The 16,262-nt window shown below is 42.0% G+C and overlaps 1 protein-coding gene across 3 annotated transcripts in view; it reads right to left on the bottom strand.

Annotated features, from left to right (window-relative positions):
• The window catches only part of LOC148878655 (uncharacterized), a 64,776-nt gene extending 53,579 nt beyond the window's left edge, over positions 1-11,197 (bottom strand). For 2 of the 3 annotated variants that reach the window (XM_088957908.1, XM_088957921.1), the window contains exon 1: positions 10,506-11,019. In XM_088957908.1, the coding sequence (XP_088814034.1) occupies positions 10,506-10,705 (200 nt within the window). In that variant the 5' untranslated portion in view covers positions 10,706-11,019. Of the gene's footprint in view, positions 1-10,505 lie in introns of all 3 variants that reach the window. The other variant, XM_088957915.1, reaches the window with a different exon arrangement.
• Between the last annotated feature and the right edge of the window lie 5,065 nt (positions 11,198-16,262).

Genomic DNA, 16,262 nt, shown 5'->3' with positions numbered 1-16,262 from the left:
ATTGGTCTCAAGCAATCCTTACTGCATCATATCTGATAAATCGAATGCCATCCAAGGTATTGGGGATGAAAACTCCTTTCTCTGTTCTTTGCCCCCATCTTCCTGACTTTTCTCTTCCACCGAGAGTCTTTGGTTGTGTATGCTTTATACATGTCAATGATCCGAAGAAGACCAAATTGGATCCTAGGGCTACAAAGGGAATCTTTTTGGGGTACTCCCCTACTCAAAAGGGATACAAGTGTTATGATCCAATCAACAAAAAAAAAATATGTCACAAAGGATGTGATATTCTTTGAGTCTCAATCCTATTTTCACTCTTCCCAGAATCCTCTTCAGGGGGAGACTAGTGGGATGGAAGAGGATTCCTCTGTTTCCCCATTCTTTGTACCTCTCTCGACCTCAGATCTTCCACCTAGTTGTGGTATCCCGGGTGAATCTAGTGAGGCTCCCACTGTACCAGCTACTACTATTGATGTTGCAAATATTACTGAAGACTCCGACAAGCTGCAAAGAGATATCAGAATCACCTACAACAGAAGGAAGAAAGGTCCTCTAACTCATGACAGCGACCAATTGGACTCGGATCAACCTGTCTCAGAAACTCAAGGTAATCCTATCAGTTCCTCTGACTTAGATCTTCCTATTATCCTTCGTAAGTCTACTCGTTCTTGTACTATCAAATACCCCATTGCTGATTTTGTGTCTTACTCATAGTTGTCTCCTCGTTATTGTTCTTTTGTGTCTGCTCTATCTTCTGTGCATGTTCCTACCAGGTATACTGAGGCAGTATCTGACCCAAAATGGAAAGAGGCTATGGATGAAGAAATGAAAGCCTTAATGAAAGCAAGGACTTGGGAATTAGTAGATCTACCAGAAGGGCAAGGCACTGTTGGATGCAAGTGGGTGTTCACTGTGAAGCACAGGGAGGATGGGTCCATTGAGAGGTACAAGGCTAGACTGGTAGCAAAAGGGTTTACTCAAAAAGAAGGGATTGACTACAAAGAAACTTTTGCTCCGGTGGCAAAACTCAACACAATCCGAGTTCTATTATCTTTAGCTGCAAATTTCTCATGGGAGTTACATCAGTTGGACGTGAAGAATGCTTTCTTGAATGGCGACCTGCATGAAGAGGTGTTCATGGATCCTCCACCAGGTTATGTCTTTGGCAAGAAGGTATGTAGACTGAGAAGGCTCTTTACGGCCTTAAACAGTCCCCTCGAGCTTGGTTTGAGAAGCTATGTGGAGTCATGAAGAAAGGGGGTTACACTCAAAGTGGACCAGATCATACCCTATTCATAAGGAAGAGAAATGGCAAACTTACGGCACTTATTGTCTATGTGGATGATATGGTAATTACAGAGAATGATCAGGAAGAGATTAAAAGACTAAAGGAGTTTTTGATTGCTGAATTCGAGATCAAAGATCTAGGCCAACTGAGATACTTTCTTGGGATTGAAGTTGCAAGATCCAAAGAGGGCATCTATATATGTCAGCGGAAATACATTCTTGATCTTCTTCAAGAGACAGGCATGATGGGGTGTAGGCCAGCCGATACTCCAATAGAACAAAATCATGGTCTACAGGTGTCAGTAGGAAAGGACTACCCTGATAAGGAAAGATACCAAAAGCTGGTGGGGAAGTTGATTTACCTGTCCCTTACTCACCCTGACATTGCTTATGCTGTACATGTTGTCAGTCAGTTCATGCACACTCCTAAGATCCCTCACATGAAAGTTGTGAAAAGGATCCTCAGATATTTGAAGTCTTGCCCGGGGAAAGGGATTTTGTTCAGGAAAAACAGTAAAATTGAAGTTGAAGGATATACTGATGTAGATTGGGTTGGCTCTGTTGGGGACAGGAAGTCTACCTCTGGGTACTGTATCTTTGTTGGAGGAAATTTAGTCACATGGAGGAGTAAAAAACAGAATGTGGTTGCAAGATCTAGTGCAGAGGCTGAGTACCGAGCTATGGCTCATGGTGTTGCTAAACTCTTATGGCTGAAGATCCTGTTTGGTGAACTTGGAATAAAGATTGAGTGCCCTCTCAGGTTGTACTGTGACAACAAGGCAGCCATCAACATTGCAAATAACCCAGTGCAACATGATAGAACAAAACATATTGAGATAGACCGTCACTTTGTTAGAGAAAGAATTGTCTCAGGAGAACTTTGCATTCCCTATACTCCCTCCGAGATGTAGATTGCAGATGTTCTGACTAAAGGGCTAGCTACAGTGAAATTCGTGAACTTAATTGGCAAGCTAAACATGATTGGCATCCATGCTTAGCTTGAGGGGGAGTGTTGGTTCGGCTGTCTTAGTTAGTGGGCCTTGTTACTAGGCCTAATCTTACTTAATGTTTATTTCGACTAAGTGTCCCATCACTAATCAGGGGCAGTCTTGTCCATTCATGTAACATTCTGTAATGCCTTTATATATAATAGATTAGGGCTGGCCGAATAGATTACTACCGCCCATTTCATTTCTGTTCCTCTTCTTCTCTCATTCGACAGCCCTATTTCAACAAACAGTATTGACACCGCTCGAAGGGGATACGTCAGAGAGCCAAAAGAAGGTTACAAGGAAATTTTGATTCAAAAAGGCACGCTCTTTACTTCATTTAGCTATTTATAGTAAAGTCGGTCACAAATGATTGACACATCAGCACAGTCATAACCAAAATGATTGGAAATGGTAACCACCTAATCATTGGCTTTTTAACCGTTAGCTTGCAGGGTGATAGGGGGAATATTCCTCAATGCTAGGTGATGGACGTGTGACATTCCTCCTCCTTAAGAAGCATCTCATCCTCAAGATGGAATTCAGGAAATTGCTACATGATCTAAGGCAAGAGCTCCCACGTGGCATCCGCTCTCAACATACCTTCCCATTGGACAAAATCTCTGTAACTGCCTAGTTCCTCTGTCTCGTCATTCGCCAATCCAAATTTGCCTTTAGGTTGGGAAGAAAGGATCCATTGGGAGCTAGTAGAGAAAGTGTGGTGTTGACCTGAGTCAAGTCTCCCACTGCCTTCTAAAGTGTGGTGTTGACCTGGGCGAAATATCAAAAATTTCTTTCTCCCATCCAGGAATCTTATTCCCTGATTTAGAAAAACTGCATTTTTCGATGTTCGTTCATGAAACAAACCAGAATTCACGCCCAAAGAGGTGTCGTCCACGCAAAAAGCGTGGTGTCGTCCACGCAAAAAGCTCCTCCCAACGTAGGTGTTCACGCCCAAAGAAGTTACCAAATCTGCTTTCATTGAAGATGATACAGCAAATGTTGAGGCAAGATCAGCAAGAAGGGTTCTTCAGCAAGAATCATGTAGGGTTGTGTGAGCACGACTTCAGATTGTTTCTTCACCAAGAAACAATATAAAGAACAATTCTTGATCACTCCAAGAGGTGGAGGTTGAACTGGGTAGGGCGGCAAGAGTAGAGGGAGAACAGGATTGTAGAAAAGATGTGTTCTTTCTATAGAATTCACCCCCTATTTATAACCTTCTCTAGATCAGCTTCCTAATCTAATTAGGAATAAGTTTCTTGATCCGAATTTAATATTTGGATCTGGACTCTCAAGTGGATAAAACTTATCTTATTCAACTGCTAATCCTAATCAGATCATAAATTCAAATTCGCCCATTTAAATAAAACACTTAAGCCCAATTTGAAATGGGCCTTAGGCCCATTAAGTCACATTGTTCACTTTACCCTTTTAAATGTTGGCTAGTTTGGCTTTCTTTGTATAGCATGTGACCCTAGCATTGATATACACATCAGGCACATGGGTTTAGCCCAGCCTTTGTTACAAGGCATGGCAGAATTCACTACAGAACACAGTGAACCCCTGAGTCTATCAGTATGGGCTCTTAATGGGCCTAATATTTACACTAAATGATCATTGGGTCCAACCACCTTATGAAGGCCCAAGGACTGTGGGCAGATGCAAGATTAGCCCATCAGGTATAACCCTCAATGGTCTTGCACTTAACTTCTCAGCCCATAATGATTAAACACTGCCCGACAAGGGAGAACCTCTCCCTCGGCTGCAAGGTACAGTATTGCACTCTCTACTCACATGGATCCCAGGAATTAAAACATTTTGCAAATATTTTGTGAAATCGTAATATATATGTATATCTCTATATAAATATGTTTTGCAAAACAAATCTCAACAATTTGAAATCAACTGCCGGTAGTTTAGGTTTCCATTAGAGATAATGCATTCCCCGGTCATTCACTTTGTCCGACAAAGGGGCTGATCCTGTCACTATGATCACCCACTCAGGTGAATTCTCGGACTACCCCAACATACCCAGGTTTTGACCCGGTTAAGGATCTCACTGATTGGCGTATCAAAGACAGCCCAATCCGACACCTAGTGCAATACCATATTTGAGCCTAGGGGTCATATGTAACATTGCAGTTTTGCCCATCTATCTCCAAGGTCCAGGGTAATACTGGCATTTGGTCCGGTTCATGGTTTCAAGAAAACCCACACTGCATGTGCTTTGGGTCTTACGCTGGCAACTGAGACAAGCCACCACAACCTTCTTGGCAGCATATTAGTGTTAGCCTTGACAGGATAAATCTCCCCAGATCTATCCAACGGATGTGAAGATTCTAAACTAACACGAGTCTCATAAGTGTCCAGTTTAAGGGTATTACACAGAAACACACCAAAACAACATGAATCAATTATGCACTTTATTCATTTATAATAAATGTCAATAAGTACATCAATCTGATTGGAGCTAAGGGCATAACTGTCTAACACCTTCTTCAATCATGAGATATGAACGACAAGGATCTTGACCCGTGCAAGGATCTTGAATGGCATGTAATAACACGTCGCAAGTTTCTATGACCGCCAAATAGCTACCAAGGTCTGTCGATATGGTTGTAGTCTAAGGAAAATTGAATCCCCAACCTGGAATCCCTACTCTATTCATTTGCAGTTGGCAAATCTCTTCATTATATACTTGGCCCAGGTCATGTTCTCTCCTAACAGTTGCAATGTCTTCTCCCTCTCTTCCAGGGACAAAGGTTAGAAGTGTGGGCAAGCCATACCCATAAACTACTTCAAAAGGGTGACATCTTCATGGAAGAGTGAACTGAGGTATTATAACACCACTCCACTAAGGGCAGCCAATGAGTCCAATGCTACGGTTGGGTCCTAACATAGCATCATAGGTACGTCTCCAACATTTTGTTCACTATCTCAGTCTACCCGTCAAACTGCGGATGCTATTTCGTCTACAAGGCTGAGTTGGGTGCCTTACAAACAAAATAGCTCCTACCAAAAGAGTCCTGTAGCTATAAAGACCAAGCCGCAACGCTGACGATATTGGTAGGCATCCCATGCAATCTGAAGACTTATGTGAGAAAAAACACGAGCTACATCCAATGTTTTAAAAGCGCAAGGCACAAGGTGAGGTGCACGCCTTTTTGAAGCAAGGTGCAAAAATACAAAAATAAAAAATGCTAAAAATAAAAAATGTCAACAAAAATAAAAAAAATGCCAAATTTTCAAAACAATGAAAAAAAACCAAAAATATTGAACATAATATTAATAAGAAATATAAACTTATATTTTAAATTAATGGTTTAAAAAAAACTATTATCTAAAATTAAAATGCATAAATATAACATGTAAAGCATATTCAAATGAAAATTTAAAAATAAAATCAAACACATAAAACATTTTCAAGCATGTAAAGCCCACAATCTCTTTTTTTCCTCAATTGCATTACTTCAAGTAGCTAATGTGATGTAAAACATATTACATTCCTGATTCTACGAGTTGCCTTTGTGCCATGCCCCTCGAGGCAAGCCCAAACAAGTCCATGTTAGGGTCTTAAATTCTTAATTCTCACATAAAACATAATGATTTTATAATTTTATTTGCCTTTTATGAAGATATTTTATTGAGATGAGTGAATGAACAATATTAGCAAAAACGCATACAATTTTCAAAAGGCGCATGCCTGGGCACACCAAGCATCCAAGCATGCGCCTTTTGAAAGTGTTATGCCTAGGACCTGGGTGAGGCGCCTACCCTAAAATGTGCCTCACTTGTGCACCTAGGCGCACCTTTTAAATCACTAGCTACATCTTGTGTTGTAAAAGGATGTTGCAAAGTGATGAAATGGTTACCTCGATAGTCGATCCACCACGACTATGATCATTTTTTCTGTTCAAAGGTGGGAACCATTCAATAAAATCCATGGAAATTCCTGTCCAGTTCCTGTTTGGAATAGGTAAAGGCTGCAAGAGACCTAGCACGGGTAAATTCTCACCTTTGTTCCTCTCGCAGGCATCGCACTGTCTGATCCATTCCTTGATCTATTTCTTGTATCCTTTCTAGTGACATGCTCATTTGAGTCAATGCATAGTCTTGTAGAATCCCTCATGTCCCCCGAGAGACGAGGAGTGAAGTTCATCAAACAATCTCTAACACAACGATGAATTTTCTCCCAGAACTACCCAACCATTGCGCCATAGCAAACTATCCTTCACTTGATATTCCTTTTGTTCCTCCTTTCCTCTGTAGTTCATCCACCGAGGCCATGAGTGCAAGATCTGTTTTAATTTCTTCCCTCAATTGTTCACCCAATTAGGCACTAGCTCGATGATGGCTAGCAATTCGCTCCCTATTGCCCGAGACAGGGCATCCGCGGCTGCGTTATCCTTCCCTTTCTAATACTTGATCTCAAAATTGTAGCCCAATGCTTTACTAAGTAACTTCTGCTGATAAGGGGTGTTAGCCTTCTGGTTCAGAAGAGTCTCAAGCTTTGGTGGTCTTAGCGCACTACAAACTTGTGCCCAAGCATGTATTGTCGCCATTTCTGAATAGCAACGATAATGGCTAACAGTTCTTTGTCATAAGTGGACTTGGCTAAGTTTCTAGGGATGAATGCTTTGCTAAAATAAGCAATTGGCCTCCCTCCTTGTGAAAGTATCACACCAATCCCGACATCGCTTGCTTCGCAATCCGAGGTGATGGTTGGGAGCAGGCATTGCCAAAACAGGGATGGTGGTCAATGTGATTTTGAGAACTTGAAAAGCCTCCTCTGCTATCGAGTTCCATCTCCATGTTCCCTTCTTCAGTAAATCTGTCAAGGGCTTGGCTATCTTATCGTAGTTCATGACGAATTTGCAATAATACCCTATTAAACCTAGAAATCCCCTGAGCTTAATGACATTCTAAGGTAACGACCATGACTGCATACATTCTACTTTGGACAAACCAACCTCTACTCATTTGCAAGAAATGATGTGGCCTAAATAGCTCACCTGGTCAACCCCAAAGAGAGCATACAGTCGATGCTCTTTGAAAGGGATAAGCACCACTTGAAGGTAGGTTAGGTGTTCTACTTCGGTCTTACTATATATAAGGATGTCATCCAAGAAAACCAGCACTATCCGTCAGAGGAGGTCTCAAAAATCCTCATTCATTAACGCCTAAAAAGTGGAACGGGCATTGGTTAATCCGAACAGCATCACCAAGAACTCATAATGCCCCTCATGGGTTCTAAAAACAGTTTTGGGACTGTTCCTCCTTGACCCAAATCTGATGATAGCCTGATTGGAAATCTAGCTTGGAAAAAATCACCGAACCATGTAGCTCATCCAACAATTCATCAATAATTGGCAAGGGATACTTATCTTTAACACACCATGTCAAGCTGTCTATAATCTATACAGAGCCTCCATCCACCGTCCTTCACAAGGACTAGGGAAGCATATGGATTGTTGCTTGGTCGAATGACTCCTCATCCCAACATCTCCTTAACTACCTTCTCAATTTCCCCTTTTTGATAGTGGGGATATCGATAAGGTCATCGAAATGCTGGTCTGGCCCCTACTATTAAAGGAATGAAATGATTAGTTTTTCTTAGAGGAGGCAAGCCTATTGGATCTTCTAAGACATTAGCATAACCATCTAATACTTGTTATGTCTGAGGACTGGCAATACGCTATTCCCCCATGCTCTCCTTGGTTACCACTTGGAGTATATAGATATATCCAACCTTCAGTAAATCTCATTGCACCTTCTTCCCTTCCACTACTTCCAACTCCTTTTGCCTCAACCCCTACAATAGCTTTACCCCCTGGCCATCGCAGAAGCTCAGGGTAAGGTTAAAGAAGTTCCAGGTGACATCTCCTAAGGTCTGTAACCAATGAGCCCTAAGACTACGTCAAAGCCCAATAGAGTCAGCAAATAGAAATTCACTTGTAGCAGCACTCCTTGGGTCTGGGCAGCTACTTGATCGCACCTCTTAAAACCTTTCATCCACTCCCTACTAGCTATTATTACTATAATTTTTCAACATGCCGCCAGAGGCACCTTCACCTGTTTTGCTATCTTGGGATCCAAAAAATTGTGGGAGGACCCACTATCAATTAATATGATAATATGAGAAGCACTAACAGTACTTCAAATTTGCATGGTTTAGGGATTTTCCATCTCATTAATGGCATGAAAGGATATCTTAGGGTCAGGCTCAGCTTCTTCAACAACCTCCCCATCCTCTAGGTTGGCTATAATCCAGAATAGATTCTGATTCTTGCAACGGTGGTCGGGTACATAGCATAAATCACAGTTGAAACATAACCCCTTTTCCCTCCTCTCTTTTTCTTTCATCGATGTCATCTTCCTAATCTCAGGTGAGACCAACTTCCGAGTCCCTGCAATGGGCTTGGTAGGAAAGGTTCTCGTGGTTAAAGGGGGTTTGCCACGGGGAAGATTTGCTCGAACTGCTCTCTTCCATGTGTTCCACTCTTCCTCAAGAAGGGCCAAGTGGAAAGCTCGTGCCAGAGTTTGAGGTTCTAGCTTTTCCATACCAGCTCGGATCTTCGTCTTCAACCTGAGACAAAACACCCAACTTCGGACAGCCCTTTAACCCAACTCAAGAGGCTCTAGAATTCTTCCATGTAGTCCTACACCGTTGTCCCTTGGCTTAATTTGGAGATACAACCAGCGTAGTTGCTTCCCAGTGGTCTGATGGACCTTATCTCCAAAGTTGTAAAGAGTTGCGACTAGGTGGGGTTTGGTTGGTACTCCTTGAACCAGTTGTACCATTACACCTTACCTTTGAATCCCAAACTGTCCATCATAACCTAACGCTCCTTCGATATCTCCTGAATCTCCAGATATTGTCCAACCAAAAGCAACCAATCCTCCAGGCCAGTGTCGTTGAACTTGGGTAGGTCCACCTTCCAGAACATCAACGGGGTGCATGTGCCGCTACCTGACTACATGGAGCCTTCCTCATTCATTCCTGGTCCACCAAAAGCTGCCCTTGCATTAGATTCTTTTAATATCTCCATTCGCGTCCCCTACCGATTCAGGCAGTCGGTGATCTCCGCCAATTGCTTCAGGATAGCTTCCTCGGTCCTTTGCAGAGCTTCTTGCGACCTTTCCATGCTGTTGAGTCACTCCTAGAGGCCAGCCACTTGGAAGTCCCATGAGACCACCTGCTCTGATACCACAATGTCATGGACCTCTTCTCGTTGTCGAGAAGAGAGGCTTGGGTTTCCCCAAGCTATAGTGGCGACACCGCTCAAAGGGGAGACAGCGGAGAGCCAAAAGAAGGTTGCAAGGAAATTTTAATTCAAAAAGGCAAGCTATCTTTACTTCATTTCACTATTTATAAGTAAAGTTGGTTACAAATGATTGACACATCAGCAAAATCATAACTGAAATGATTGGAAATGGTAACTGCCCAATCATTGGCTTTTCGACGTTAGCTCACAGGGTGATTGGGGGAATATTTCCCAATGCCAGGTGACGGATGCGTGACAGGGACTCTGATTGAGATTTGGAGAATGGATACTGTTTTTTATCCCTATCCCCCACCCACCCCACTACGACTTAATTACAGTCTTATGATTTGATGCGCGCGTACAAGAAACTGGTGCAAAATAATTTCGTTCTATTAAAGACAAAATGTACTTACAGACTTACAGCATAAAGGATTTGCTTCATCGCTATTAGAATTTGAACCAAAAGCAGGGGTAGCAACTTTAGTGTCCAGTTCAGGCTAAACCTAAAGGAACAATTCTATCCATAACGATTTCATGGTAATACGGTGCCACCATCACTGTCATTCTGTGCAGATGCCCAGATGGTGATGGTGTTGCCTAATGCCTGTGACCTTGAGAGCCCGCATTTACAACATTGCTTGCAAAACCAATCAAACCCATAACACAGGAGAAACAGTTGTCATGCAGGTTTTCTACACGATTCGGGTCCATAAACTTTGCCCTCTTCTTGTCGGAGTATGAAAACTGATCACAGTTCTGAAATCAAGCCATTAAAGGTTCCCACCAAAAAGTAAATGGTCAACAAAGAAAAATACAAAGATGGGATTGTTGTGGATCATAGAGTGAATACAAGTACTGAAACCCCAGAAACCAAAGCACAAACACCATATGTGCATTGTTTTAGACACCCGGTCCCTGCAAAGCACGAAAAAAAGCAAGGAAGAGTTCAGTGTAGACTTACAAGTGAAGAGGACTCGTTTGAAGGAGATGAGAATCGGGTGAAGGAAGAGATGGAAGGATATCAGGAGAGATGAAAACGGGCAGTCCCTTTCTGGTGGAGAGAAGAAGACAGGGCGTCTCTATTGCAGTGGGGCAGCCGCCCGCATGAAGAACTCCTACCCGTGCTCTTCCATTGCTCCATGCTTTCACCGTAAATTTCATTTCCCTTTCTTTTTCTGCTTCTTTCCTGCTTGTTACTTGCAAGCAACGTTTTGCAATAAACCCTTCCACTCCAACGTTCTATTTTTTCAAGCAACGTCGTCAGACTCGGAGCCACTCAGAGCCGGACCGTCATAGATTTGACGCTTGGTTGCGTTGTGAGGATCTTCGATTCGGTACCATGTTCACACCGTCCTCACAGGCACTTGCAGCTGTGCGTTGGGAATATGTTATATGCGAATACTGAATCCGGTCTCCGTTGTGAGCGTCGCCATTCCATGGTTTTCAAAATCGGGAACCGATCAGGTAACGATTTCGTTTTACTCCAAAACCATTGGTTTGATCAGCAAATCACTGTCGAGGCGATTGGATCGTTAGAACTGTTCAACAGTTGTTTTTTTTTTATTTTTTGTCAGAAGTCAGAACAGGGCGTTAATTCGACTAGAACAATTGGGTCATTCGACCGGGAACCTTGGGCCATTGTAACTTCAAACTATCTAACTTAACGCATTACATTGAATTAGGATATACTCCTCACAGAGCGCATCACAGTGACCTCACATGCACATCCCACCTTGCATGGAAATATCTCTGGTAAATAATAACACATAACTATGGAAAATGTTCCTAATACACTGTAGAATGTACATGTGAGATCTTTTGTGAGGCGCCATGTATGATAAGAAGATCTTATCTCCATTGCATTTTGTGTCTTACTTGAAATTAAAAGAAGAGATTGGGATTTGCTCATCACAAAGTGCACCTCACACCTATCTCATTGCATATCTATATCTTCTTATCTTTTATATATTAAAATGTAATGTGCATGCCAAGCTGGCACTATTTTGCATGGTTTTCAAAATCAGATCAGACCGAATAGTTGGATCGGAAAAATTGGGAACTGGTCAGGTGATCGGTTTTGTTTCCCCCCCCAAAAAAAACCAGATTTTCTCAAAAAAATGTAGATTTTGGTCAGCAAACCGTTGAATCGAGCGGTTTTTTACCTTTTTTTTGTCAGAACAGGTCGGTAACCAGACCCCTAACTGATTCGATCTCCGAGTCAGTTTTTAAAACCATGCTATTTTGCTTTGTCACTTACCTTTTTTTTTCTTTTAAATTTTTTAGGCCTTGTTTGGTTTTGTACGAATAGTGGTCTGGAATCAGAATTAAAATGTGTTATTCCGATTCCAATTGTTTGGTTGGGTGGAATTGGAATCCTATTCCTATTCCTACTTGAATGGCATTCCCCTATTTTGAGGGAATGGCCATTCCCCACCCCTCCCTTGGGAATGAAATCCCTCTCCTTCTAATTCCAATTTCCATTCGCGTTCCTACCTGAACCAAACAAACTATATGAATATACCATTCCAATTCCAATTGCAAACCAAACAGACCCTTAATTTTAAATTGAACAAAATAAACTAGGTGATTGACTTTTAACACTTCTTATTAATATACCATTAACTCTCACCTTCTCGCTATCCTCTTTCCCATTAACTATTTTAATAAACTCTCGTCATTAATTATGTCTTTAACTCACTTCTTTAATAACTCATTCCATTAATTCTCCCTCACCTCCATTATTCAATTAAACTGTATAAAATAATTAACTATATATAGTTAAATTGAACTATATATATTACATGTATTTGCATTAAACTGTAATTATTAGTAAATATTAATTATATTGAAATCGAGATATTCAATGATATATTATTGTGCTAAATAATCTATTTCCATTTAATATTCTCCTCAATGTTTTTGGGATAATATAATTTTAATTTGATAATAAAAATTAGTTTTAAAACTAATAATTGTTAACAACCCCCCTCCCCCTATCAACTGCAATTACTAGTAAAGAGTTCAGTTTTTTTACCTTAACAAAAACCTTCCCTTTTGTTTTGAAAAAAAAAAAGGTGAAATACATTCATTTCGTTAGCATTACAAATAAAAATGTTGATGCAATGCATTAATTTCACTTCACTTCATCCTTTTTACCTTACTTTGTTCAAGAAGAACCAGTAAGGAGATTTATTCTTTGAAAGTTGTCTAACAAAATAAATTAGTAGAGGATACTCTCACTAAAGATGGACACCATTAACGTACCAAAAAAATATATACAAATCTATCTAGAGAATAGGAAATTAGCCACTATCACTAAAGCACAACTTGGATTGTGACTGGATAAAATATACATAACCCAAAAAAATAATACTTGAATTGAACTTAGATGAACACCATTTAATTGGAAGTGTCATAAAGCCTCATCTTCAATATTGCTTATAAATAAAGCCTATGCATCGCACGAGTAATGACTAGTTACACTATATACTAGAAACATCTCCCCACAAATAACAACACATAAGTGCATGAGATGTTCCTGACATACAACTGGGATGTGTTGTGAGGTTGGTGTGAGGACCCCTTCTTGAGGAGCATATCTAGATTCGTAGACAATGTGATAATGTGGACTCCAAACTGGAAGTTCAAAGTGATTTGGCATGTTATTATATTATATTTATAATGACAATTGTATGACATATCAGAAAGAAGTGAGATTTTTCAAATTCCTATGTGCGACATCACCTTAGTGATTCAAGATTACCAAGGCGATTCAAGAAAAATCAAATTGATGTTTCGAGAAACCCCTCCTTTTCTTGAATCCTAGAGCTAATAATTGCAAAAATGATTTTTTTTTTTTGAAAAGCATACTGCCAAAATGTGACTTTCTTATCGATTCCATTTATTTTGCTGATGTTGTGTGAATGATACATCCACATTAGCGGAACGCTTGTAAAACGCTCTAGTACCAAACACCCACATGGCTTATGTCATTTTATGTAGCTGAACCAAAGTTTTATCTTCAATTCAGCTCCCCCAACCTTGGATTAAGATATTCAAGTGGAAAGGATTCAAAATCCATGCAATTGAAATTACATTTAAGTTGTATTTGGATTAGAGTAGATTTGTAACTGATGAAGGGTGATTTGGCCCGACCTAGTGAAAAGAGGACACGTGGACACAACCTGACTAAAGGATGACAACTCAACCCAACAAGCCTAGTTCGCAACGTTTGAGCTCAGGTACTCAGTCACCTCGGCATAGAATCACCTCAGCGTCAGGGCACCTTAGCATTTAATCTAACTCGGAATTAAAGAACCGAAGTATCAGCTCGGGGCTACTGACCTGAACCTCCATGTAACGACTCCAGAAGTTTCTCCAGTAGTGGCAGGCCTAATCTTCTCCCCGTCCGAATCGGGCGGAATTGATAAACTTTATTAATTGATACGTTACTCCCCAATTAAAGTGGAAACGAATCCCCTCATGATGAAGATCCCGAAACCGATCCACGAGAGCTCAACTATATAAGAGCAACAACCCCTCTAGGGCCCAAGTATGCGAGATTTCACTACTCTCTAACTCTCCAGCTCTCAAATTCTCAAAGCATTTAGCTTTCACCACAAATACACTAACTTAAGCATCTGAGCGACCTCGTCGGGTTAGCCACCCCGGGTTCTCTGATCAGTTGTCTTGCAGATTCACCTAGCTTGCTGCTCAATTGGAAGCCAAATCATACTCCAGCAGGAAGTAGTCAGATCGCGCTACATCAATCGCCGCCATCTGTGGGAACCGACCGAAAAGTCATCTCCTTTTTTACAGTCATCAACCTTCTACGTCAATGGAATCTTCCGGTCACGCTGGACAAAGCAACGAGATGAACATCTCCGGAGGACAACCCCTTCGGTGTGCATCGGCTAGTTCACTATCCCGCTTACTGCGACTAGGATTCCAACACTAACCGTGCCACTGAACACTACACAGGTGAACGCCCTACTTCCCCCGATGGTAGGCGCAACCTTTTATGAGCCTTCTATGGTTCCCCTCGGAGTTAAGCCATCCTAGTTCAACGACCTGGTGCAGTGCGTCCGGGCAATCCAGATCCAGATGCAACAGGTTTAGCAATTCCAACAGTACTAGCAGTATTTCTTCTACCAGCAGTTCCCTCCACTGCCACAAAACCAATAGCTGGTTCCACCTCGGCACCTAGAAGCCCAGCAGAATCAGAACCGACCTTGTGTCAACCAGGATGTCATTCGATCCCCCCACTGAGGCGAAGAGACTTCCAAAGTCCCAATTCCTCCCAGGAGTTGGGTCTCACCCTGTGGGAGGAGAGACAGTTAGATTACCCCATCTGCCTCACCAGGGAACCTCGGAAACAAGTCCGGGGATACCCAGCCTAATCTTCCTCAGCATTCACAGCAGGAAAATGATGGTTCGCTAGCAGGTATCCAGTTCAAGGTTCGAGGTGCAAACTCAAGATAGGGCCTCTCTGTCCGTGATAGCCAGCCCCAGAATCCCACAAGGAACCAGGAGCTACCTTGTGGCAGAGCGATACTAGAGCACACTGAAATCAACAGCACCAATGTCGAGCCGGTAAAGAGACAATAGCGGAGACGTCGCAAGGCACGCCATACCTCGGCTCAGAACAGCTAGCTAGCAAGGCCAAACCAGCAAGAAGGGCAAGATAAAGGTAAGGAAGAAGCGAGCTCGGTAACTACAAAGGTCGCTCCTCCCCTACTTTCCAAGTCGTCTCCCCTGTCTCCCAAGCTTTTAGCGACCCCAATGCCTAAGGACTTCAAGATGCCTCCCTTAGACAAGTACGACGAGTCCTTCGATCCTAATGACCATGTAGACTCTTTCCAGTCCTAGATGCACCTGGTCGGGGCTGATGAGTCTTGTATGTGTGTGTCCTTCTCCACTATCTTTAAAGGGGTAGTTCAGACCTGGTATCGAAACCTCGCGCTGGGATCGATCAAGAGTTGGTCGCAGTTCATAGATTTCTTTACCTCGCACTTTATCACTAGCAAGAAGTATCCGAGGTCGCAAGGAAGTCTCCTTAACGTGGTTCAGAGAGAAGGAGAGTCGATTAGAATCTACATTAAGCGCTTTAACGACACCTGCCTGCAGATCCCATACTTAGACCTGGTGGTAAGACTCATGGCAGCTAAGAAAGGAATAACTCATAGGGAGTTTAAATGGCATGTGGTGGCCAATAAACCAAAAGACATCACCGAATTCCTCAAGCTAGCTGATCAGTTCATCGGCACCGAAGAGGAAATCAACCAGAAGACTGACAACCCGACAGAAAAAAGGAAAAGAGACAATGATAACACAGGTAATAGCGGACATAAAAGAAGAAAGAGCAAGTCCCTGAGTAGGGGAAGAAACAAATCCAGAAGTCGAATTCCTCAAGCTAGTTGATCAGTTCATCGGCACCGAAGAGGAAATCAACCAGAAGACTGACATCCCGACAGAAAAAAGGAAAAGAGACAATGATAACACAGGTAATAGCGGACATAAAAGAAGAAAGAGCAAGTCCCTGAGTAGGGGAAGAAACAAATCCAGAAGTCGATCTCCCTCGCGAGCTCGCAAATCAGGTCGGCGCTCCAAGACCCCACTTGTTGAAAGAACAAACTACACATCGTTAAACGCCAAGCGAGGAGAAATTATAATGGCCATTAAGGACTCCTCCTTCGTCAAATGGCCTCCCAGGTTGAGG

This window comes from Nelumbo lutea, chromosome 1 (assembly GCF_056320005.1).
Source record: "Nelumbo lutea isolate HS-2025 chromosome 1, American lotus-T2T, whole genome shotgun sequence".
NCBI lineage: Eukaryota > Viridiplantae > Streptophyta > Magnoliopsida > Proteales > Nelumbonaceae > Nelumbo > Nelumbo lutea.
Note: the sequence above shows the minus strand (reverse complement) of the source record. Positions and strands in the feature narration are given on the sequence as shown.